Genomic DNA, 24,115 nt, shown 5'->3' with positions numbered 1-24,115 from the left:
CGTACAGTCTTTGGTTTATTTGACTGAGTAACAAAACATTTTTCGTTATCGAAGAAAGAGATTTTCCGTCGTGGAGAGGAGCGCATGACGCACAAGTGGAGATGTAAAGTTGACAAGGATTCCGATTCTCGAAAATTGCGACATTGGTGAGTTTGGTTTCATGTATTTACCAAAGGTTCCACTAAAACAGATAATTTTTTAAAATGTGTTGTAAGTTAATTTAAAGTCCAGTGGGGTAATCTTTTTATAAAAAGATTAAATTTGGATTGGACAAAAGCCAAACAAGACTGCAGGTCCGACAAAAGTATTCTAAGCTTTGTGGCTGTATTGTGTATAAAAGTCCAAGTTAGATAATGTATACCATTATTAAACACGTTTGTTTTATGTTTTATGTTTTATATATATAAGTTTGTTTTATTCTATATATTTTTTTGCTTTTACAGACAGTTCCTGAGGCTTTGAGGAGGTCCACCGACCATTTGTCCAAAGGCGTGCATCTTTTCTGTTATGTCTGTCTCCTCTCTGCCAGAATGGAAGCAACTCCTTCTGGAGAAGAAGAGGAGAGAGGAGGAGGAGCGGGAGAGGAGAGACAAGGTGGAAGAAGAGAAGTTGGCTAGCATGCCTGCTTGGAAGCGAGGGATCATCCAGCGGAGAAAGGCAAAGCAGGAGAGCTTGGGGGACAAGGAAAAGGACCGAGACATCTGCCTGCTGCATGCGGATGTCAGATCTCCTTCTGAGTGCCTGAGTGACACAGACAGTTCTGTAACAGTAAATCTGGAAAGTGACCCGTCACTAAGTCCAGATCCAGGACAATGGCTGGATGCGGAGCCCAAACTAATGAGTCAGGTGTCTGTGGAAACCATAGTTCCAGTCCATGAAAACCCATTTATCCGCACACAAAGTGTGTGGAAGAAGACCAGAGATGCCGAAGCCGGGAGCGAGCTGGAAGTTAAAGAAAAGGATAAACTAAGCCCCAAAGGTCATGATGTGGAGATGGGAAGAGGACGTGATATAGAGCTGAAAATAGAGAGGTTTAGAGACATTGATAAAGAGAAGAACAGGGACAAGAGTCAAGGAGGAGAGAGAGAAAACAGCAAAGATGGATGTGAAAAAGACAAAACCCATTTTAAAGAGTCAGTCAAGGATGCAGGCAAAGAACAGGAATTATTTCAAGTAAGAAAAGACACAGAGGAAAAGGAAACCAATCCAACATCTGGTTCATTTTCTCCCCTTGTTCCTTGTCTTCGAACCATCCGTGCTGACAACATCATCATCATCGAACAGGACCGGAAAGGCAGCGATGAGAGGAGGGGTAGATGGAGGGAGGCGGAGAGGGAGAGGCCTCAAGAGGACCAGCAGAGGAACAGAGGGATGAAGATGGACCTGAGAGAGATCCTGGCCGGAGGGGGCAGCGTCACAGAGATCCGAGCCTCTGAAGTTCTGATCATAAAGCCGTCAGCTAGCCCTGAAGAAATAATTACAGAAGGGAAGGGTAGAGATGATGGAGAGATGAAGAGCAGCGTGGATTTAAGGAGAGAGAGTACGGGCAGGGAGCTGAGAACAGACATGTCCTGGCTGAGAGAAAAAGAGAAGGAGAAACCCTGGGGCCAGGCTACAGTTATTAATAAAGGCGACAGGAACGACAGTTTGGATGATAACGTCTTCATTGAGAAGGGAGGGAGGGTCAGCCAGCTGCTGAGTAAATTTGGAGAGAATTCCAAGCCTCCTCCTCGATCTAAAAGCTCTGACAACTTCCACCAGCCGGGGAGGAGAAAATACTCAGGAGATCAAGATGACCGACAGTCTGAAGAAAGGAAGGCAGATGGAAAGAACATGTTGCTGAAAAACATACCGAAACGCTCCTTTAGCTTCTCGGATCGAGTCATCAATGCTGAGGAGAATGGGCTAGGTGAAGAAGGCTGTTATGATAGGATACATTCAGACAGGAGTGTCCCCCCATGGGTAGATGTTGCTGGCATGGGAAAGCAAACTACGGCAAACTTCAAACTGGGGTGTGCAAGACTTTTAGATAAAGACTGCTTTGGAAAACATAGAGATGTAAAAACTGAGGATGAGAAGGGAGGGGCGATCCAGAGGAGGAATGAGGTCGAAATGTGGAAGAAACACAAGAGTGAGGTTAAAAAATTGGAGACTGTTGATAAGAGGGCTGCAGAGAAAGTAGGGGATGCAGATGGAGACAAGGGGTTCACAGTGGTGTCAGTTAAAAACACGGATGGTATATCGTTTGCAAGAAGAGTGCCAATAAAGCAGGATGGGAAAGCAAGAGCTGAAAGAGAAGTGAAGCGATTGACAGGGGAGATAAGTTTGGAAAACATGGAGAAAGATTCAGAGAAAGGAGGACAAACTGAGGAAGTAAGTAACAAAGCTGAACTTCAGAGAAAAGATGGAATGGAAAACACAGTCCAACCTGAGGCTGGTGATGTTGTTGCTGCAGCAGCAGGCGCACTCAGTCTCATTCAAGATGCTGAAAGCCAATCCAGACATGATTCAGTTTTCTCAGAGAGCTCTAGTCTGCTGTGCACAGTCATAGATAGTGCCTCCCATAGAGGGCCAGAGTGGAGTGATACGGGGCCACAAGAATCTTACCTCGCACACTCTGTGTTGTCCCCACAAACTGAGGATCTGATCTGTAAAATAGAAAAAATAGGAGACACAACAGTTTATATTAATGAGAGAGTTGGACGGGCTTATAAGGCTGCACATGGAATGACCAAAGAGGGCAAACGGGACGAACTAACAGGAAGCGATGGTGGATCAGAGAGTCTGACACACGATACAACCCACAGATCCCCGAAAAGAATTGCACCCATTGGGATCCCACCAGGCCCCCTCGAAATTCAAATCCCCAGAACTGTGTTTTATGTTGCAGAAGAAATGTTGGAGAGAAGACATGTTGAGGGTCGAAGCAGCGAAGGACAAGACTGGGAAGGAGGGCAAGGGGTTGAGAGGAGGGATAGCTGGAGAATCGGAAAACCTTTGAGCCGTATTGAGTCCCTGCGAGAGAAAATCAGAAAGAGGGAGCTGGAGAAGCTGAGACAAAGAGAGGAGCAGGATGGAGATGGGAATGAGGCCACAGAGATCTGTGACACTAGGACAGCTGAGGACAGGTTTGAGGGGAGGGGAAGTGAAATTGAGAAAGAGTGGGAAGCTGCAGCTTGTGTACAAAAGAGGCCAGCCAAAACCGAGTGGGAACAGGAAGAGGCAGCACAGCAGACATCCATGGCTGCGTTTGACGTCACACAGGAAGTCAGCGTGTTGAAAACCTGCCCTCAGCTTCCTGATTCTGTCCCCCACTTGCAAGCAGACACGGGAGAGGAAGTGACAAGTGAGTACACCACTGCTACCTCCGAAGTTGTCTCTGATAGCTTCCAGATATCCGAGGATGAAGACGACCCCCTGAGACATGTAGAGGAACAGCTGAGGTGCCACAGGGGCCGAAAAAAGAGCAGAGAGGAGGAAGAAGAGAAAGAAGAAAAGGAGCTCTCTGAGGAGGACGTGAAGGAAAATACATCGTCTGTTGATTCTGCACAATCTCTCTCTCCTTCGCCACCTCATCCGAACTCCCTCGCAGCCATGAGCAGGATCTACAACCTCGACACTGTGGGTTCCAGATCAGGCCTGTGTCTGAGAGACAGGAAAGTAGACATCTCATCATCTGTGCACCTTGTTACAGTGAAGCCACTCATTTCAAACTCACAGCAGGGGGACAGCAAAGCGCTGACAGGGGATGACATCTGTGGGGTTCAGACGATACAACGGCAGATAGAGCAATTTCAGTTAAAAGAGCAGGAAGTACAGAAGTCTTGTACTTCAGCAAATGCTTTTCTGAAGGACAGAGAGACCAAGGGACAACAGAGCCCCAAAAGAGTGTTGAAGCAGCAGGTAAAGGATGATGAAGGAACCCCAGAGCTGAACCCCAAAGTGTCCCCTCAGCGTGTTTGTTCTCCATCATCTCAAGTTAAGCAAACTATCACCATCACTCCCTCATTTCTCAGGAGCCAGTCACCGGACAACACTCTGAAACCTACAAATTCTGCCCCAACACCGGCCTCCTCCCCGTGCTCGCCATCTCCTTCCCTCTCTCCCAGCGTCTCCCCATCACCCACCCCATCACCAACACTCTTCTCCATCAGGAGTGCTTCTGGGGGCCAGGTGAAAAGAGGCGCCACCATCACAATCACCCCAAAAAAGCCTGTCACAGGAGGACCGACAGCAAAAGCCACAGCGAGACCCACGGCAGCAGGGTCCACGAAGGCGCCAGTGCAGCAAACGACCCCCCCTGTGGCTGAGCCAGTGAAGAAGAAGTACCCAACAGTGGATGAAATTGAGGTGATTGGTGGATATCAGAATCTGGAGAAGTCCTGTCTGGTCAAGAATAGAGGGACTCCAAAGAGGGTGAGTATAACACCAAATAACATAACTTTCTCCTTTATTTTTAACGTGTCATGATACAAAGACGTTTACATGCTGCCCAAATGGTGATGAAACTAAGTGGACTTCACCTGTGCTTTTCAACTGCCTCATCGTCAAGCAGAATCCCTTTCACTCAGAGAACATCCCTTTTGATTGAGAAGTGCGATCAGAAAGAACGACTTAAGCCTGTTAAAGCCTTATCAAGCACGACATCTTGATTCTTAGCCATAAAATCCCGGAGTGATCTTCTTTGCCGTTTGCTCCTGCACTCTAATTCTGTGCAGACTTTCGACAAATACCACTGTGCTGTACATTATTTAGTCACATTCTCGTAAAGAAAGACACACTAAACCACTAAAAGACAAAGCAAACTGCTTGTATTATAGGTGTTTGATTCTGGTACTTGGGTTGTTTCGGGGCCTGCTAAAAGACACAGTTAACAGTAATGTTGCAGGCTTCAGGGGAGACATAAAGGTTTGTAGAAAACCACAATGACAGGGAGCCAACTCTTTCCTCCTTCTCATTTTTTTTTGTGCATTTCATGTGCCTACCAGACATCACATGCTTGTTCGTGTGAAAACAACACCACACTTTTGTTCGCAGTATTACAGCCTGAGCAGCCTCAACTAACACTGCTCATGGGTCTCAATGGAACCAAAGCTGCTGTTATGATTTCTGTTTCTTCTTTTTCTGCTCTTGTATAAAAAGGGAGGATAATGTTGCTCAGCAGAGCAGAAATATGCTTTGTCCTTTTATACACCATCCTGTGAAGATAATCTCTGTTTAGTAGTTTCACTGCCTGTTTGGCGAATGAAGTTGCTGTCTTGTTGTTAAAATGCTTGTACTTTCCCCTCAGTGTGCATCTATTGCAGACTGCTTCCTTGTTCCTGTGCACTAATTCTCTTATTTCTGTTGACTCAGCTCTCTTCATCTCTCTCACAAATCGCTCTTTGTATCATCTTGGCTCTCTCCTAGTAGGGGTTTTGGTTGTTAGACTGTGGTCTTGGCAGACAGTTGTTGACCATGCTGACCTTCCACGGTACGCCTGAGTGTTACTGACAGCAAGCCGCCAATGTTTAGCTGGACGTGGGTGGGATGGAAAGAACGAGTATAACGAGATGATCAGAGAACAGCTCAGTGGTAGGGCGGTGGAGTGGAAGGGCACAGAAAAAATGGCAATTTGTTGTCAGTTATATGGGGAGGATTAAAGATGTGTTATTTTCTCTGACAGAAACTCCCTGTCACACTGCATCTTTTTGCTCACTTCCTTTTTCAGATGTCTGAGCTTCCTCGAATAACAGAGTCAGAGTTAGACACAGGGAAGTGACGTGGTGCCCACTTTTAAATCCTTAAACTCTTGTCTTACAGGACCATCTGTTTCTTAAGGCTCCACACTGGGGTGAAAAAGAAACCTCACATCTCACAGAGCCTTGTCTGTCTCTTATAACGGAATAAAAGTTATATCTGTGAATACATCTTCGGTGACCATATCCATACCATTCTGTGTAAAAGCATACTTCTCTTTAGAGAGTGATGACCACAGAGCGATTTTCTGACCACCTGTCGCTCTCACGTTGATGCCTTCAGACGGTTTGACGTCAGGTCTCCTTCCCTCCCCCCTCTGAATCATGTCCCAGTGGGAGGGGTGGCCTGCTTGTGCCTCAAATTCCTCCTCTCAGTTACTCTTCATCCATCTTTTTTCTTCTTGGATATTTTGATTTAGAGTCCTGCAAATTATTTTATCTTTCCACCAGATAACAATTGTTGATCAAAATGCATTTATTTTTCATTGCTTTATCTTCCTTTTTTTAGCTTTATATAGGACATGACCTTAAAAATGCACTCCATTATTGGTTCCAGTGTTGCAGATTTTTACATCTGAAGATGTGAGGTTAAATTTTACTGCCTCCCTCTTTACGCCTCTCTTTCTTGTACTCTCCTTATACCCATGTCTCCCCGGATGCCTCTGATGTCCTGTGGTGTTAGCTGGGGTTAATCAGGGTCAGGGAGGGAGGATTAGCTTCCTGTGCCTTAGCATGCTTCTGTCAGCCTCTCCTGAGCACAGCTATTATCTGAACTCCTCCACAGACGGCCACAGTTTAGAGTGAAGCAGCTCCGTACACTATGGCTGCACCTTTAAGTGTATTTACACCCCATCTAGGCTGAGCTGTTATTATAAAACTGTATATGTGCTGGTGCTTCCTGTTGCATTTAGGTTGCCTGTTTACACCACGAGACCACTGGGTAAACAACCTCCACAGGGCCTCATTCTCCTTTTTAAAATAACCAGAAATTTCCTTTAGTTTCTGCTTCTTAAAATGCATCACAGTCTCAGTTTAATGAGTGCATGAAGTGTTCAGTCAGTAAACATTGCACAGGGAGTATTTCTGCTGTGTTAAGCCTCACGCTGTCAGTTGACATTACAGTGGTGGCGTTCAAACGCCTCACACAGACAGACCAAAACACTCCAGAGCCTCCAACATGTGTTTAGATGACCATGTAAGCACATGCAAGAAGAAAAATATTGTGCTTTACCTCAAGAAATTGCCTAAGAGTTTGGATGTGAGTCTTTGGATCAGATTACTAATTTTCCATTCAGGTTCTGTACAGTCAAACTTTTGACTCAGTCTTTTTCTTTTGATTTCTAAGATCTTTAAAATCTGTTTTAGTCAAATATTTTTCAAACAGATAACACAGATAACCAACATTATCAGCAGTATTAAAACCAATATCATGTGAGATCAGTGATGAGCAATAAGTTGGAAATCAGTCACCTGTTGGGAAGATTTTTATACCATTTTGCCTTGAGCCAATAGATGACAATAGATTCGGTAGATTCAGTCATTCGCCTTGATCGGGTTGAGAGGACAGGAAAGAGGGGACAACAAGCACCATAATACCAGTCCAGGGAATAATAAAAGAGAGCAGATTGTGGAGAGGTGCATTGTGGGAGGTCCCACTATAATCTAGGCCTGGTTCCGTAAGACCGAAACGCTCTCAGTGCTTGATTCTCTTTATCTTTTGTACCGTATTGTCGTTCATTCTAGACTAAAAAGAGACTTTTTGCTGCCATGTCTGTGCTGAATTGATGTCATTTATATGCATGCCTCTTTGCACTGCCAACATGCCTTGGATACAGTCGACCATGGAGCTCCGAGGTTCATTACAAACTTTAAAGCTCTTCATCACTATTGTACATTGTATTCTCAGGCTGGATGGTCTGCCTTGTCTTCCTGTTAACTCAAACACACACATTCTTATTTATAAAGCAGTTCTTGGCCTTCTCCCATCCTACGGATGGACCTATATCCTCAAAAGAGTAAAGGAAGTTATTGTGTCCACTGCCAAGATTTGATCCTTTTAACTGTAACTAGAGCCTGTTCTGAGTTGGGGAAAAATGTGTGTAGATATGCTGCGTCCTACGCTTGAAATCCGCTTCAAAACTGTCTGAATCTTAAACAGCTGCTCTCATTGAATTAATTTAAACTAATGTTAAACATTCAAGATACAGAAACATTTGGCTGTAAGTGTTTTGATTGATCATTGCTGCCCCCGTTTATGAAGAATGTTGTGAAAACTTGATAAGTAAATAGTTTGCTGCCTTTTTAAAAAAATAAATGGGACGCTTTGTTGGCACTGTTGTTTGCTTCATGTGTACATGTATTCCTCTTGTATATGTGTCTATATTGTTGGTCTGATCTGCTCTCTGTACTGGCTGGTAGACTCTTGAAATCTCAAGTCTTATCAGCTTATATATGAAGGACTTTATAAACTCTACAGTCACACAAGTAATTGAATAATAGTCTGATTTCATAACACCTTTCTGTTTTAACAGTTTCGGGGGAAGGTGTGTTTTGATGAGGACCAGCTGGAGCAGGTGTGCGAGTACCCCTCAGAGACCTTCATGCTGACGTTAAGTCCCCTGTCTCATGAGCTGGGGAGGCTGGAGAGGCCGCAGGGAGAGGGGGCGCAGGAAGAGGAAGGTGAAGTGGAGGGAGGAGCAGTCGTGTTCAAGAGCACGAGGAGCATGGGAATTACAACAGGGCCGCGTATAAGAGTGGGTCAGTTTCACCCCCTTCTCAGAAAACATAAAGTGTAGTGAGATGGTTTCATCATGTACTTGTTTTCTTGTTAAATGCCTGTTAAAAGGTTGGGATTTCGATCGTTATAAGAAGTCTGATTTTCATTCAAGGCTGACTGCAGTAACATCCCTTTGAAAACACTGGAAACTTTATTTACATTTCACATTTCATTTCACATAAACCCAAAACATGAGAGAGCAAGCAATATATGTATTCATGCAGTGGTGTAGTAGTGCCTGGAAAAGCGGGTATGCGCTTAATTTCTTGATTTAAGCAGCCTGTCCAGCAAAGGATAAACGCAGATATCAACAAGCGGATGATTAGTGACAACATGCAAATACTTATTTATGGGTGAACTAAATACAGAAAGTACTCTCACATGTCAGTGTTGAGAGGAAATACAGTACTGAATCTGATACACATGAGATTTAAAAGTGGACAGGCTCTATAATGACTGGAAAATAAGTGGGTACTCTTCGTAGAGTATACCCTGCACTACACCACTGCATTCATGCACATAAATAGACAAAAATACACACATATGCATATCCAAAGACATACATATACACACATTCACATACAGATATGCACACACAGTTTTTAAGTTTTTGTTTATTTTTGATACAATAACTAAACTCAGGTCATCAGCAAACGTTGATCTAATTATGGAAAAAAATATTCTTTTACTTTTTCAGTTAATAAATGCAGTGAAAAGAACAAAACATTTTATTGATCCCAACAACAAGTTATGATGCAGTAACTGTCTGATTTCCTTGTGCCATAGACCTCTACTAAGACTACTGATGTTGTTTTACCCAGATAGTTATGTAGTGCTACCAGTAGCGTTACCCAGATAGTTGGGTAACTCGGTGACATGCTGTTCATTATAAAGAAGATGGGAAATGTAGTATGTGACTCCAAAAACACAGTGCATGAGTGTTAGCAACTCCTGTTTTAGAAATGATTGTCTTTATTATTTATTGTAAAACTTACAATATCTTCTTTAAACAAACTGGTCACACCCCAGTAAATGAACATGCTGTCAGTTGAAAATGTCTTTGTTGGTAAATGTTACATAGGTCTAGAGAACCAAAAGCTCTAATTGGTCTCAACAGGTCTTTTTAAACTCTGTTTAATGTGTAGTTTATTCCCCTCTTGTGTTTTGTTGTCCTTGTAGTGCATATTTTTTGTTCATTAAGAGCAATTAAAGTGGAATAATTACCTTTCCATGTTAGCAAGCGAGTTGTCAGTTAGCATGCTAGTTAGCATGGTTGTTAATAGAGCAATATGTGTATGTTTCATAGATTTTTATCCTACTTCTATGAGTTTAAACAATGTAAACTCCACTATAAGAGATTAGATTAAGATTATTGGTGCAAAACAACCAAAAAAACTAGGATTTTACATATATTATAGACACTTGTCTAAGTCAGTGCTGATTTTCTAGCAAATTACCAGTTGCAGAAACATCTGGAGGGTAAAACCCTGTTGCTGGTCATAAACCTTTTAGTTACTTCTTGTCAACTCAACACACAAAATGCTATTTTAGAGATCAGGATTTTAATATAAGACTATCAAATGTATGCTAACTATATTTTTGAATTTCCATATAGTTTATTTTGTTTGAGTGTTTATTCTCATTTAAAAATATCAGCATTGTGGATGTAATGTTAGTGTCCGTTAGTTAATTTTGTCAAATGTTTACGACAACACTACTTTATATTTTGCAACATTTTATAGAAATAGCAGCTACTGAAACAACAGGATACAAGATGTATGAAGGTATCGGTCTGAGAGAACATAGGATAATGACAGTTTTGTCCTTAAGTATGGGTGGAAAAAGTGACAAATTTTCACTGTTTTGTAATTAGCACAAGGTAAGCACAGTGGGCAAGCTCAGGAAAAGGGTGAATTGAAGATTATAAATCATAAAGAACTTGGAATTTTTAAAATAACTGTAGTTGGAGAGTAAATGGAAAGGTATGGTTGCATTTGTGGCCATCACAAAGCCATAAATGTTACTGTTGGTGAATGGGAACATCCTTAAAATCAAGCACGAGTCCTATATTCACCGTATTTACCTTCCATCTCCATCTCTCTGTCTTCCAGATGAGTCTTGCCCTCGATAGAAGCCAGTCACCTTCGCCAAAAATGCCCATGTGATGAGGTCATCGACATTTTATTGAGAAATATTCTGATTTCTATGGTGTTTTTTGATTAATTTGTGTTTCTTGTCCTTGTAGCATTTTGTTTAATCTATCATCAGGAGTTCACTTAGATTTATGCACTTGATTAAAGGGACATAAACACAAGTGTGTTCACTGTGGGGAAATATTACCCAGTTTATTTTCAGGGAACTGTGGGACAGCTGTGAATGTCTAAGTGTGGTTTGTATGATTAAAAAAAAAACCTTCAGGTGTGCACTGTTGAGCGTTTACAATCACTCTTCTATGCAATATAAAGAAATTGATGCAATTTTATTTTTTAGATAATATATTTTATAGTTTATTCTATGTTCATATCCTTCAAATTTTAAGTCAGCACTGCCTGGGCACAGAAAAAAAGTGTTTGTTTTTTGGGGGGTTTTCTTTGTCATCTGGTTTCATGTGCCTGCTGGATTTGCCCATACAGATGACATAAAGATCAGATATTTAGTCTGAAGCCTTGCAGATGCTCTAAACCTCCTGGGCTCAGTGGGCATTGTGTTGCATATGGCAGGTTTTGCTGCAATATGGGGTGTGATGTGGGTTATTTTCCTTTGGGTCAAATGGAACCTTGCTGTTCACAGAAATATTTCTACTAACTGTTCGGGTTATGGGCATTAAGTTGAATAAAAGTTATATTTTGTATTTTTTTTTTTCCCATGTGGAAGTGGAGAGTGAATGGAAGTCCCTGAGAGGAAGGGGATTTTATTACAATCGATTCAATTTACTGCAGCATATTACAGCTGATATTGGACTTGTAGCTGCATTTATAATGTTTGTTGTTTTTAAAACAATATAATTGGCAAAAGACTATGCATATAATTTTTTTCTATGACAGCTGAAGAAACTGGCTTCAAAAGCAAAAAGCTAATAAATATTTCTGCAACAGTTTCATCTTCTCTTTTCTTCAATTCATACAAAAGGTAAGATTCTGTCCAGCCTTTTCTGTCTTGAATGACAATGATTAATCTCAAGATTTCTTTTGAAGTATATTTGTCATTTACAAGTATCCCGTTATGAATATACACTTTACTTATAGTACAACTACTGTTAAGTCTGTAAAGGAAATGTACTGAAATTTAAACTTAGATTCTGACATTGGAATCTCGCCACACTTCTCTCCGAAGTTTTTATTACATTTCTTAATCTTCCTCAGCAGATTTAACACACACCTTAAACATTTGACATTGATACTACATTTTGTCTGAATCCTAAGATTGTGTTTGTTTGGAAATCTGAGCGGATTTAACTTCCATCACGCAGGTAACATCCCATTATTTTTTTGTGTGCACACTGTGTTGTAGATTGTTTGTCACATTATTTATTATGCATTGCAAGACATACTGATTTGTACAATTTTTACATTTACTCGGTTATATCAGATTATAATTTCCTTTAAGGCTAATTCTGACTTATAATTTCCTGTTGGCTCATGTAAATAACTATGAAATTATATAAGATTCAAGATCACGGGCAGGGACACTTAAAAAAAAACCTGCAGCAGAGGTCATACAAAGAAATGCAATCAACATTGAAACTAGTCAAGGCCAGGCCAGGCAGAAAGGACCAAAACTTACACACTGAAAACAGGTGGACACAAGGAGTAAAAGTTTAAGATATGGAAACAATGCACAAAACACTAGGAACATTTGGAAGGCAAAGAGTGATGACTATCTGACAAATGATGGCTTAACACATTAAACTGCGGTGAATGATGAGGTGGATGTTTGGGAAAATATAAGGGCATGAAGCTTCAAGGGCAAAAAATTTGATAATAAATCAGGAGGAGGCAGCAAAACCCCAAACAGCCATAGCAAAAGAATTTGAGCAAAATATTCCCAAGTTTGAGTTGATACAACGTAAATTTGCAGATAAGAAATTCTGATATTTAAAACTAATAATGTTGTGCATTTAAAAGTCATTTGGTGGTTTAAGTAAAAATCCCATGGCAATTTATGGTGAATTTAACTGGATAATTTAACTGACTCCACCAACATGAAAATTACCTCATTAAAAACAGTGTTTTGAATAAGAAAAACATTTTGGCTATTATTGAGCATTTATAAATTCAATTTAAAATTGCATGCATTGTTTGAATTCTTAGGTTTCTCTAAAAAGAGATTAGGTGATTTGATTTTTTTAAAGAAGAAATTAGCATTTTATAGTTTTTTTTAATCTGATTTTATGTATTAAAATTATACTTATACGTATATATAATCTTATGAATGCCGTATGAAGCTCGATAAGGTTTCATATGTTTTATTAGATTATCATTTTGCTATCTTTTATCTTCTTTATTCCTTCTTTGTACGTTTTTCATTGTTCTGTGTGCACCCGTGGGATGAAACAGCGAGTCCCAGTGGTCGGATTAGGTACTGCACACTGAATGCAACGCTCCGTCACGTCGCTGTTTACGGAAACCTTCTACGTCAGCACGTGTGCAGCAGTCTTCAAGCTTCTGTCCAGTACGTGAGCCTTTGCATACTCTGTGCTCGAAGGAGCAGAAAGAAGGAGGGGGCAACGTGGTGTTTCTCTGCTGTCCGCTCCGAAATACTTCATTTTTTAAAATTTGTCTGTCGACCGATGAGGACTGCGGTGCGCGTCCATCATGGAGAAGTAGGAGGAGGTCTGAACTTCGGTTTGGCGATCTGACGCTTTGCAGACTGTGCAAAATTCTGTGGACATAAAGGCGAAGCTGTCTTCTTGTGCCACACGCGACACCACAGTGGACTTCTGATTTGAGGAAACATGATTTTCAGGAGTATTCATTCGACTACCTGCAGAGCATGGCTGTCCAGGGTGAGTCTCCTTTTGTTCGGAGACTTTTTGACACGCTGCAGAGCTGTGCTGTTGACCTTTTGGCCTTTTGGCATGCACACAGATGGTGTTTTTCTGAGAGCAACAGGACTGTTTACTGAATATGAAGTAGCAATATTTGTTTCTGCTATCTTGTATTTTACACTTCCTGTTCTGATACGCTCTGTGGTCGCGCCCTGCTTTTATATATCGGTCAGTTTGATTTCAGCATGTCTGCAGAACACACAGAACATATTTCCCCATCTTGTTCTAGGTTTCCTTGAGGCAGGAGCCATGTTTTTATTCCTCCGTGCCCCCCCAGCCGGTGCCCCCTCTGTCCCAGACCCTACAGGGCTATCTGCGGGCTCTGGAGCCCCTGCTGCCCCCGGAGGAGCTCAACCACACCCGGAGGATGGTGCAGGAGTTCGGCAGGCCGGGCGGTCTCGGGCAACATCTGCAAGAGGGGCTGGAGACTAGAACCAGAACCTCCAGGAACTGGGTGTGTGTCTTTTGTCAGTGTGTGAAAGAGACAGATGTTAGAGGTGGATGTGAGCAGTCAATGGTGGATGTAATTGTTCGTTTGGTAACAAATCATGTTTTCCAATCTTCTTGCAAAAGACCGGGAATAAATCCAGCTTTTTCAGGTTTGCCTTAGGAAGGTTATGAGAAGTTATTTCATAAGGGGAAAAAAATAGCATAGATAGATAGGATAGGATAGATTCATTAAACTATTAATATTTATGCAAGTTTAAAAAAAGAAACAACAGAAAATGATCAGATCTAGGTTTTCAGCTGTAGATATTTGATGATTTTAAATAGTTCTTTGATGTTAGATTTGAATGATTTTTTTATTTATTTGTTTATTTATTTACTGCTGGTGAGACAAAAAAAAGGCATTTCAGATACTTGATACCAATAAACCTAAACAGAAATTAAATTAATAGTGAAACAAATCAGTAGGCCAGTCATCTATAGCAGTAGCTGTTTCTTCTGAGTTTATGACATAAATTTGTCTTATTTATATGGCCAACAAACATAGAGTGTGGACAGACACGAAACATATTAAACTATTATTTATTAAATTAATTCTATGTAGTTATTTAATGTAACTAAATTATATGAAAATGTGAATTTAGAATATGAATACTTTAAAAAAAAAAAAAAAGAAAATTACACATTCATGGATTCTAGTTGTAGATAATACTCATAATACTTATAATAATACTCGATATTATCTGCACTTTGCTTTAAAATGCACATTTAAGAACTGGAAATGTGTACCACTCAACTTTTTATGAAAGTAATGTGTTGGTTTGGGAGAAAATGTGATGATTAAAGAAAGTTTCTATTTCAGTTCAAGTCAGTTTTATTCATATAGCAATAAATCGCCAAAAAATGTAATCTCACGGCAGTAAAGAACAGAAGTGGTAGAGAACTGCAAGCGTCAAACAAACAAACAAACAAAAGACAGAGAACACATTAATCTGCTCAAGTAAATCTCTGAAACTTTGTAGATATCTCGGAGCTGATTTGTGCGTCTTTGTGCTTCCTCCCTGCAGATTACAGACTGGTGGGTGCAGTGGGCGTACCTGGCGAGCAGACAGCCTCTCCCCGTGCACTCGAACCCGGCCATCTCTCTGCCCAGGAGAGATTATAACGACTGGAGGAGCCAGCTGGTGTGAGTCCACACGTGCTGATGCAGAAAGGCAGTCGACGTTGGCTCGTTTTAATGTTGTGGAAGTGATTGTGTCGAGGTGTAAACGCACGTATAACTTCTCAGACTGCCCTTTCAATGATAACTGCCTTCAGATAATTGGTGATTTTATTTATGTTGGTTTAAAAAAAAAAAAAAAAAAAAGATATTAATTACTACGTGCAATTTTTTTACCTTTTCTGACCTTCTCCATCCAGATTCCAATTGTAGATCTGTTTGAGAAGTGATTGTTGTTGACACGCCTGAAAACTTAAGCAACTTGAACCTTCACTGATAATCTCATAATATCATTATCTATGTTTGATAAACCACTGGTAGTCAATGTGTATTACTTTGCTTTCCTCGTGAAAGAGGTCAGACAATAAGGACATGACTCATCAGTGATGCCAAAGGCCAGGAATTTACTTCCTTTTTAATCACACATTCACTTAAGCAACTTGCTGTGTCGTAATTGTCATCATTGCTCACATACTTGGCTGTGTACTAAGCCTGTTACCTGAGGATTTCCAACTACAAAAACAAACATGTCCACCTACTCCGTTTCTCCAATATTTTTCTTCTGTTCACGGACGTTTCCAAAATGGTACAGATCTTGTGCAGGGGTGAAGACACTGAAGGGATTCTGGTAATTTCGGGCTCATCTACAAGCTTGACTTTGAAACTTTCTGTCCATTTTTTTACCGCTGCCAACCCTTTGACCCTACATCTGGTCCATTTTAACCCTACCCTGCCCTTACGGGTTGCCTACATGTTGCATTTTTCAAACACGTAGTGCTAATTTCTGAGAATGTGTAGAAATGACGCTCCAAACAAACTGGATATGCAAGGCAGCCATGATCCGTAATTAAAAGCCGGTATATTCCTGGCTTAACACCCCAAAAGACTAAAAGAAAGCCAATCTCTGAGTTTTCAGATTAAACTGGGTCAGTGGCATTTTAGAAGTCTCTGTTTCAGGCTTCAGTGTATGCCATGTCATTTATTTAAGTGCTCTAAGCATGCAATGTCAATCTGTCGCATAACAACGAGTTTGTTCCCTTCCAGGTTTGCATCCAAACTGATAGCAGCAGTTCTGGACTTCAAGGCCAAAATGCACACGTGAGTCTTTTAATGGATTTATTTTTATCAGGTTCATTTGCCTTTTGTTTTGTTATTAGAAACGATTAAACAAAAGAACAGTAAAGTTGCTCGAACACGGCTCACACCTGCATCCATATTGAATAATATGCAAATATAAGAAGCTTTTCTCCTGCATCATGTTTGTTTTCATTAAAAAAACACCTATTTTTCCCATTTTCTTTATATTAATCATATACCTGTTCAAAGTCCCTCCTGCCCTTAGAAATGTAAGCCAGTCTTTGCAGCAACACATTCCAGTAGTTTTTTTTTGTCCACATTTTTATTGACGGAGTCTCCGTTCTCTTCAAACAAAATGCGACAGTTGCTCTTGCTCAGAAAAGTCTAAAATCCAAAAGCTTGGTACGTTACTGTGTTGATATGAGATTCTTCGCATATATTCCAAGTATGCAGAGTTGGCGCCTAGGTGGCCGTGGTATTAAACGTGAGTCTTAATTTGCTAATAAGCTTTATATCAGTGTTTTCTCTCACACGAGCATGGCTGTCGTTCCCATTTGTTCAGTGATCCTCCTTCACTTGCTTCTATTTTTGTGCCCTCACACTTTACCCAGCTGGCGGCTGTATTAAGTTAATCTGCGCCTGAACTTATTGACACAGACTATAACAGTATCTGCAAGTCATTACGAGGCCCTAGGAGGAATGTCGGTGGAATATCAGCTGTAAACGGAGAGTTTCAGACTGAGCAGCAGACTGGTTTATAATTGTTTTTGTTAATTGTTGGTGTGAATCCAAACATCTGGTCACATTTGAATGATTTCAGGCTGAATTTTTTCCTCAAACACCTTCTATATTTTCTCCACTTCCTGTTGTCTTTCCTTATTTACCCGCTCAGCTGGATCTGATGTTTATCTTGTGTTCTGCAAAAATAAGATTATAAATGCAGAGTGTGCACATGTGATTGAAAACTTTGTACCTATATTTTGTGGCTTCGTTTCTACTGCGTGCCGATGCCCGGAAATTATTTTGATTGTAAGTTTTACAGATATTTATAAGAATTTAATAATATATAAGAATTTTATAGAAATTATATCAGATTTAAAAAAAAAATAATTTAAAAAAAGTCAAATCTGATGAAAAGGCAAACAAACATACTTTAAGGCCAGAACTGATCTTAAAACGTGTGGTACGGTTATTTTTAATGACACACATGATGTTTTCTCAGTTTAGACAGGATTTAACATTAAAGCAAAGCTAACTTCTGGACCTCGAACTACTTCTGGAATTTGTCACATCATGGAAAAATGTGTCATTAACCACTCAGCCAAATATGAATTATTAAGGGGGTCGTGTCCACTGAATGCTCTGATTTATGGATATCAGATCAGCTCAAAACGTAGCACATTTGAACTAAACCAATCTTAGATGTTAGATCACACACATAGCAGATGTTTAATTATTTGATTATCTTCCAGATGTGAACTATGTCTCCAACATTGTTAAAATGTGCAGCTAACATTCTCTGTGGCGGTTATGTCCTGATCAGAGATATCGGCTCAATATGAGCACTCCAGTAGCAGCGTGAGAAACTCTTTATCTGTTACACCCAGCTGTCTTTAGTAAGAATTAGTGAAAACCACCAGGTTACAAATAGTGCAGATAAACTCTCTGTTACTGTGGTTCTGCACAAAATGTATCCATTAGACGTCCGCTCACTGTAGTTACTCCTGTTCCCAGAGTAGGTGCACAGCACTCGGACATCCACCGAGCAGCTCCTCACAAAAGTTAATCAACCTCTGTTGAGTCCAGTTACTGCACACAGTCCTGTAACACCCGAGTGAGATCATTAGTCCACTGACCATGAATCTGATTTTCTGAACTGGTTTAAGCCTTCAGCATCTGTAGTGCTGCATTTCAACATCACAAAATTAATCAAGTTCTCTTCAAAATGCAAGCTGCATTTTCATTAAGAGCCCAGAACTGTTAGCTTGCTTGCTTGCAAATACACAACTGCATTGCATTGGTTGGCTCGTCTGAGGCTAATGCATGGTAGTATGGCTGTTTATAAGATTACGGGATTGGGGTTGAGTCAGGTTTTTTTTTTTTTTTTTGCCTTGAATACCCTTTTTCTCTGCATCAACGAGCCTTGGTTTCAGACCAGCCCCAAAAACACACAACAGAAAATTGATGAAAATCTGTTTAATGGTCTAGCTCTATAATTCAGTAAAACGTTTTTCTTAGTCTTTGATATGTTGAAGATGTGTAACAAGTTTCCATACAAAATTCTGGAATTTGCTTTTCTGGATAAAACTGCATATAACAAAAACTGGTTTATTACTATCGGAATGAGACAGGCTCAGCTTTACACTGTACACAAGTAAATAGCAGTGGGCCCAATATTGATCCCTGGGGAACACCTTTCCCAAACTCAACCCACATTGCTCAGCTTATTTTGACAGAATTTATAGCCAATGTCAGAAATCTTAGATGTCTGTTAGTTATAACAGTACTAAGCAGGATTCCTGCAGCAGAAGGACGTTACCATCTGTCAACACTTGGGAGTTAATTGGCTATTTTAAGGATTCTGGATTTCAGGATTTTAAAGATTTCTCCTCACTGTGGAGAATTGAAGGCATTGATAGTGGGAGCAGTTATTTGGTGACTTGAATAATCTTTAGAGAGGGTAATGATGCAGAGTTTGACAGTAGATCAAATTTGGATGCTTATAGTTTATTATCACTGGGCGTAATGTGTACATGTGGTGAGTTTGATGCATCTGTCCTTTCCTCGCATAGAGGTTGACCATGTCAATTTTAACATGACACTTGTTTGTCTCTCCGTGTCTCTGTCAGAGGGCAGCTGCCGGTCGAATACATGCAAGGGAAGCCGCTGTGTATGGAGCTGTACCCGCTCCTTTTCTCCTCCTGCAGGATCCCTGGGCCCAAACACGACTACGTCGCCCACTATGGCAACTCCCGACGCTCGCCAACGCACATCACAGTTGTCAGGAACTACCAGGTGGGTAGTGCTGACAATCAGCAGGGGACACTTTGTTTCTTTTATCCACTATCACATTCACTGTATCCCTTTTATGTTGTTTTTCTTTGGTTTTGTTGATTTGTACAGATATCCATTGTTTCTTTAATTCCACAAGACTACAAGATAGATAAATATCTGACTTTAAAACGGCCTGTATATTCAGGCTCTAATCATTGAATGTGTCAATAGATTGAAGTTCCTCTTTCTATCCGACCACCCACTGAAAGGATTACAAGTTGAAGACTTCATATAAAGGAGGGATGCTTCCTGCTGTAATACTATAGTTACGGTGTAAACGCTCTGTAACACTCTTTTTCAGGGGACTCTAGAAGAATCAGAAATATTTTCTATAAATATTTGCTTTAGGATATAGAGAACATCCATGACCTTGCAGGCAAAGGATGGAGCAGCATGTTGCTTCTATTTCAGGATCAAACCATGCAAGTTTTATTTGCCAGAGAGAGCACAGGATTCCTTTGAAGAGAGAGGTCACAAACCAGTCGAGGGTCAAACTGGATTCCTAACAACTCACTGAAAGCTTCAGAAATACTTGCCCAGATAGTGGAGAGGCACATGGACTTCCAGGATGTTAATGCTCTTGGCTGTCCTCTGCATGTAGCGCATTGCCAGCCGCTCAGCGTTCAGATAAATCTTTGCCAATCTGGCTTTAGTTAAGTGTGCTCCAGTGTCAGCCATGTTAAGCCACATTTAGAGGATCTAAATGAGTCTGTACCAAGTCCTATTGGTCGTCTGTCAAAACTAGCCCAAGGTCAGACTGCTCATATTTCGTGTGTGTGTGTGTTGATGTTTGCTAATGGCTTTATAGATAGAATTACTTTAGGTTCTGAATGGACTTTAAGGGCATAGTTGACATGATAATCTAATCTAATCTAATCTAAATGTGTTTTATTCAAAGCTCCCGATTTATCCTGAGAAAAATGCAGATATATACTCCTCTTTGTTTATAGAGTTAAAACTGGTTGTTGTTGCTATGAACCATCGATACTGTTGTTCTCAGACTGAAATGGTTGTGCTGTGTAAGTCATTCTTTGAATACAAATCTAAGTCAAATGCAGCCACATTTTAAAAAAAAAAGAGGGTCAGGGGTATGTCCAACACCCATGTGGGGTGTTTACTCATTTCTAAAGCCATTCATTGTTGGCTGTTGTTTGAGATTTGAGCAAAGATCTGCCTTTGAATATATTTCTTTCCGTTATTTAGCCTGGAAGGTCACTTTTAGATGCAGAATTTCTTGTTCCAGGGAATTCTGGTGAAGATGGCTGCATGAAACAAATTTCCCATGATGGTTGTTTGCTACCAGAGATTGCTGCTATTTAGTTAAATCCGCTCATCCCTCAACCTGTAAAAGTTTTGCCTGTTCCACTGGCTGCAACTCGAGCAATCAAAACACGATCAAGCCTGAGCAGGTTTTGTATATTTAGCCCATTTCATGCCAAACTAAACGCAGGACAAAGAGCAAATGTAAAAACAATGAAAACAAGTATTAAGCGACACACATACCTTCAACACTTTTTCATATTTGAGATCATTTCAGCTTCATGAAACATACATTTTGTTGCTTTCTGTCAGTTGTCTGTGAGGAATGTTTAATATTTACTACCGTAATGCATTTAAAAGCTTTGTCATTCACTTTGTTTCGCTGTGAATGTTTGATATGAGCACATCTTTATCTTGGGATCTCAGCATGTTTGGCGGTTCATGTCTGGTTTAAAGGTGTTGACAAAAAAGCTTCTCTTTTTAACATCTCTCCCCTCACCTGCTTCTCCGATATCTTATCCTCAAATGATTCTTCCCCTGCTTCCAGTTCTTCCAGCTGGAGGTTTACAACAGCGATGGCTCGCGGATGACGGAGAGTCAGATCCACGCGCAGCTGATGAGGATCAGGTCTCAGTCCTGGAAGACCGACAAGGAGCCGATGGGCATCCTGACCAGTGAGCACCGTCACACCTGGGGAGAGGCCTACAACCGCCTGCTAAAAGGTCAATCTCAACCACGTAACCACCTAGCAAATGCATCTAAGTTATATTTAATATCATATTCTTATAGTTTAGTAGAATATTGGTATATTTACATGCTTTAAGCCATTGAATCCAAGCGAGCAGCTACAGATGATTGACCAGGGTGCAAATGGGCTCCTTTTCACTGCATAGTTTATAAGGAAAAACTGGCTTAAGAAAAGACATTATATAAACATTTGGTTGTTTTCTCTTTTCATAAATCAAAGAGTAAATTATTTAAGAGCAATGCCGTGTCCAGGTTACCACTCTGTTTTTACTCTGTTTATGTCTCTACCTGTCAGACAAACTGAACCAGGAATCAGTGCGGATGATAGAAACAGGACTTTTCTCCTTGTGTTTGGATTCTCCCGTCATGAGGATATCGGATGAAAGGTATGTACACCATATACACACACACACATACTTGGGTGTCTCTGTGTTTGCTGAACTTGTTAAGTAATCCTCTCTTTGCAGATATCATTGTGTTGACGTTTGGCAGCATTTGTCACTTCCTGTATTTCAGGTGTTGCTGCTGTTTCTGCAGATTGTGAAACACTGAAATTCTCATGTGTGAGACTTTCAATAGTCATGTTCAGAACCACCTGGTATGTGTCTTTCCCTTTTAGCTTGATGTTTGTTGATTGTTACGACTTTGATTGACAGGTACGCCAGCCGCAAAGCGGCTCAGGTGCTACACGGGGGCGGGACCTTCTCCAACAGCGGAAACCGCTGGTTTGACAAAACGCTGCAGGTAGGAATGATGACAGCTGATAAAGTTAGAATAGAAAGGGGGATGCAGCGTTCACGGTGGGCTGACTCTTGTCTGTGTTTGTTGAACAGTTTGTGGTGGGTGAGGACGGCTCATGGGGTCTCCTCTATGAGCAGGCCACGGCTGAGGGTCCGCCCATCGCCAACCTGCTGCATCACATCCTAGAGTACTGGTGAGATGAATGCTTATTGATGGGCTGATTATATGTTCAACAGGCACAGATCTTAGCAGGATTTGTTTTTGGGTTCATCAATTTGTCAATAAAAGCAGCTTCAATCAAAAATGTAGTAATTAAATATTTAGATTTAATTAGTTTGAGTTTAATTAACGGTGAAACCTTTGAAAATCATCCCTTGATGGTGTTTATATAAACAAATAACTGGTCATTATTTTAACCCAAATTTGGGTCATTTAGACAGTGAGTATGTTTCAAAATCTCAAAAGTATTATATGCAGGTTGAATAGTCATGACTTTGCAGAATAAACAAAATATGCTGTTTCACCTCGGTAATAAAAATGGATGAAAGAAATTGATTGTTAGGATTACAGATGATAGTTATCAGGTGGACCTGAATTTCTACTTTGCATTATATTTTGTTGTTTTTGGTCTGCAGTGAAAAGCCAGACCCGAAAAGAGCACCACTGATCCCTCTACCGATGCCCAAGAAGCTCTACTTTCACATCGACAGAGAGATCAAGCGGGACATAGAACACGCCAAGCAGAACCTCGACATGTGAGCTTTTCAGTTTACTCACTCGGTGCATGTATTGTCACAACGAGGGCGGAGCGTTTACTTCTGATCTCGCTGCACAGCTTCAGCTGGATGTTTGCTTTGAATTTGAACAAAACTGGAAAGAAGTCGCTCTGAGGTAAAACAACAGGACTGTAAAAGCATCAATCATCCCTGTGTTTATGTAGCCTTGAAAAAAAAACCATAATATGCTCAGAGAGAGCTATTGTTTCTATTCTGTCAGCGCTTTCATGACCCCAACCTAAACACACAGTCTTAATATGGTGCTGTATGATTTCAGAAGGCTCATAAATCACTCAGCTGCCCATGTTTAAGTGAGGGTTAAAGCTTTTTCTTTCATGCACTGAGGACAGATGTTGACTCTGTTACCAGAATAAGTTTGTGTTGATTTATATCACATTGTTAGCAGAAGTTTAGCCCACATTGTTAAGGCTTTTATGAACAGTGTGTAAATATTATTGGAATGCAGCAGTGTTGTTGTTAGAAGTATTCACTGATGAGAAGAAGTTGTTCATCATAGAAGTTAGAAGTGTTACCAAAAGATACAAATTAGATGTGTTAGATGTCTTCACAAAATGACCTATATTTCTCATTATTCCTGGTAGTTATTCTGAACAAAAATATGAGAAAATAATCTATAATTGACGTTGCCTCATATCACAGTAATCCTGTCTGACCCAAGGGTTGTTTCAGGGCCAAAAGACCTGGAAGTCACAATATTGAGACTATTTGCGCTGGCGTGCAACTGCCAGACTCCATTTGGCCTGATATAAGTGGTGCTAAAGAATGGACTTTTTGTCCTATCAGCTTTGAAGTATCACTCAGTATCTCAATTTTCTTGTTATTAATATAAGATCTCACAGTTTTTAATCCTAATCTGATTATACAAAAGACATGATCCATCCTCGTCTATGACCACTTGATTTGGAACTAGATAAAGTATCTCCTCTGCTTCCGCTGCAGTCCACAGGATCCATCTGAAAGTGTGTTAGTTAACCTTGACTTTAGAATGACTTTAATCATAAATGCAAATTCCGGTGTCATATTTCTTGCAGACTGATCAATGACCTCGACGTCAACGTGTTCAACTTTAAAAGATTTGGCAAAGAGCTTCCCAAGCAGCACAACATGAGCCCCAACTCCTTCATCCAGGTCGCCCTCCAGCTCGCCTACTACAGGTCAGAACATCCCTACAAACAAGTGTCTTTGCTAAAGATTGTCTCAGAAAAAAAAAAG

The 24,115-nt window shown here is 40.6% G+C and overlaps 2 protein-coding genes across 5 annotated transcripts in view; both read left to right on the top strand.

The window, feature by feature from the left end:
• cratb (carnitine O-acetyltransferase b) overlaps positions 1-24,115 on the top strand; it is an 81,539-nt gene that overhangs the window by 54,042 nt on the left and 3,382 nt on the right. Inside the window, exons 2-12 of one of the 2 annotated variants that reach the window (XM_072370232.1) lie at positions 13,232-13,519; positions 13,791-14,015; positions 15,076-15,194; positions 16,272-16,325; positions 19,154-19,319; positions 21,166-21,340; positions 21,661-21,751; positions 22,022-22,109; positions 22,199-22,299; positions 22,742-22,861; positions 23,935-24,057. In XM_072370232.1, coding sequence (XP_072226333.1) covers positions 13,469-13,519; positions 13,791-14,015; positions 15,076-15,194; positions 16,272-16,325; positions 19,154-19,319; positions 21,166-21,340; positions 21,661-21,751; positions 22,022-22,109; positions 22,199-22,299; positions 22,742-22,861; positions 23,935-24,057 — 1,313 coding nt within the window. In that variant the 5' untranslated portion in view covers positions 13,232-13,468. Of the gene's footprint in view, positions 1-13,159; positions 13,520-13,790; positions 14,016-15,075; positions 15,195-16,271; positions 16,326-19,153; positions 19,320-21,165; positions 21,341-21,660; positions 21,752-22,021; positions 22,110-22,198; positions 22,300-22,741; positions 22,862-23,934; positions 24,058-24,115 lie in introns of those variants that run through there. The other variant, XM_072370233.1, reaches the window with a different exon arrangement.
• On the top strand, positions 459-11,606 carry ppp1r18 (protein phosphatase 1, regulatory subunit 18). 3 transcript variants are annotated; one of them, XM_072370392.1, is made up of 3 exons: positions 459-4,416; positions 8,270-8,417; positions 10,626-11,606. In XM_072370392.1, the coding sequence occupies exons 1-3, from the start codon at positions 508-510 to the stop codon at positions 10,643-10,645; spliced, it is 4,077 nt and encodes a 1,358-aa protein (XP_072226493.1). In that variant the 5' UTR covers positions 459-507; the 3' UTR covers positions 10,646-11,606. The 3 variants fall into 3 exon arrangements, with proteins under 3 accessions (XP_072226493.1, XP_072226491.1, XP_072226492.1); XM_072370390.1 differs by having other exon boundaries at positions 8,270-8,491; XM_072370391.1 differs by having other exon boundaries at positions 8,270-8,495.

The sequence above is a fragment of the Leuresthes tenuis genome, unplaced genomic scaffold (genome assembly GCF_036924035.1).
Source record: "Leuresthes tenuis unplaced genomic scaffold, fLeuTen1.0.hap1 SCAF_18, whole genome shotgun sequence".
Lineage (NCBI taxonomy): Eukaryota > Metazoa > Chordata > Actinopteri > Atheriniformes > Atherinopsidae > Leuresthes > Leuresthes tenuis.
This window is presented reverse-complemented; position numbering and strand designations above follow the sequence as displayed.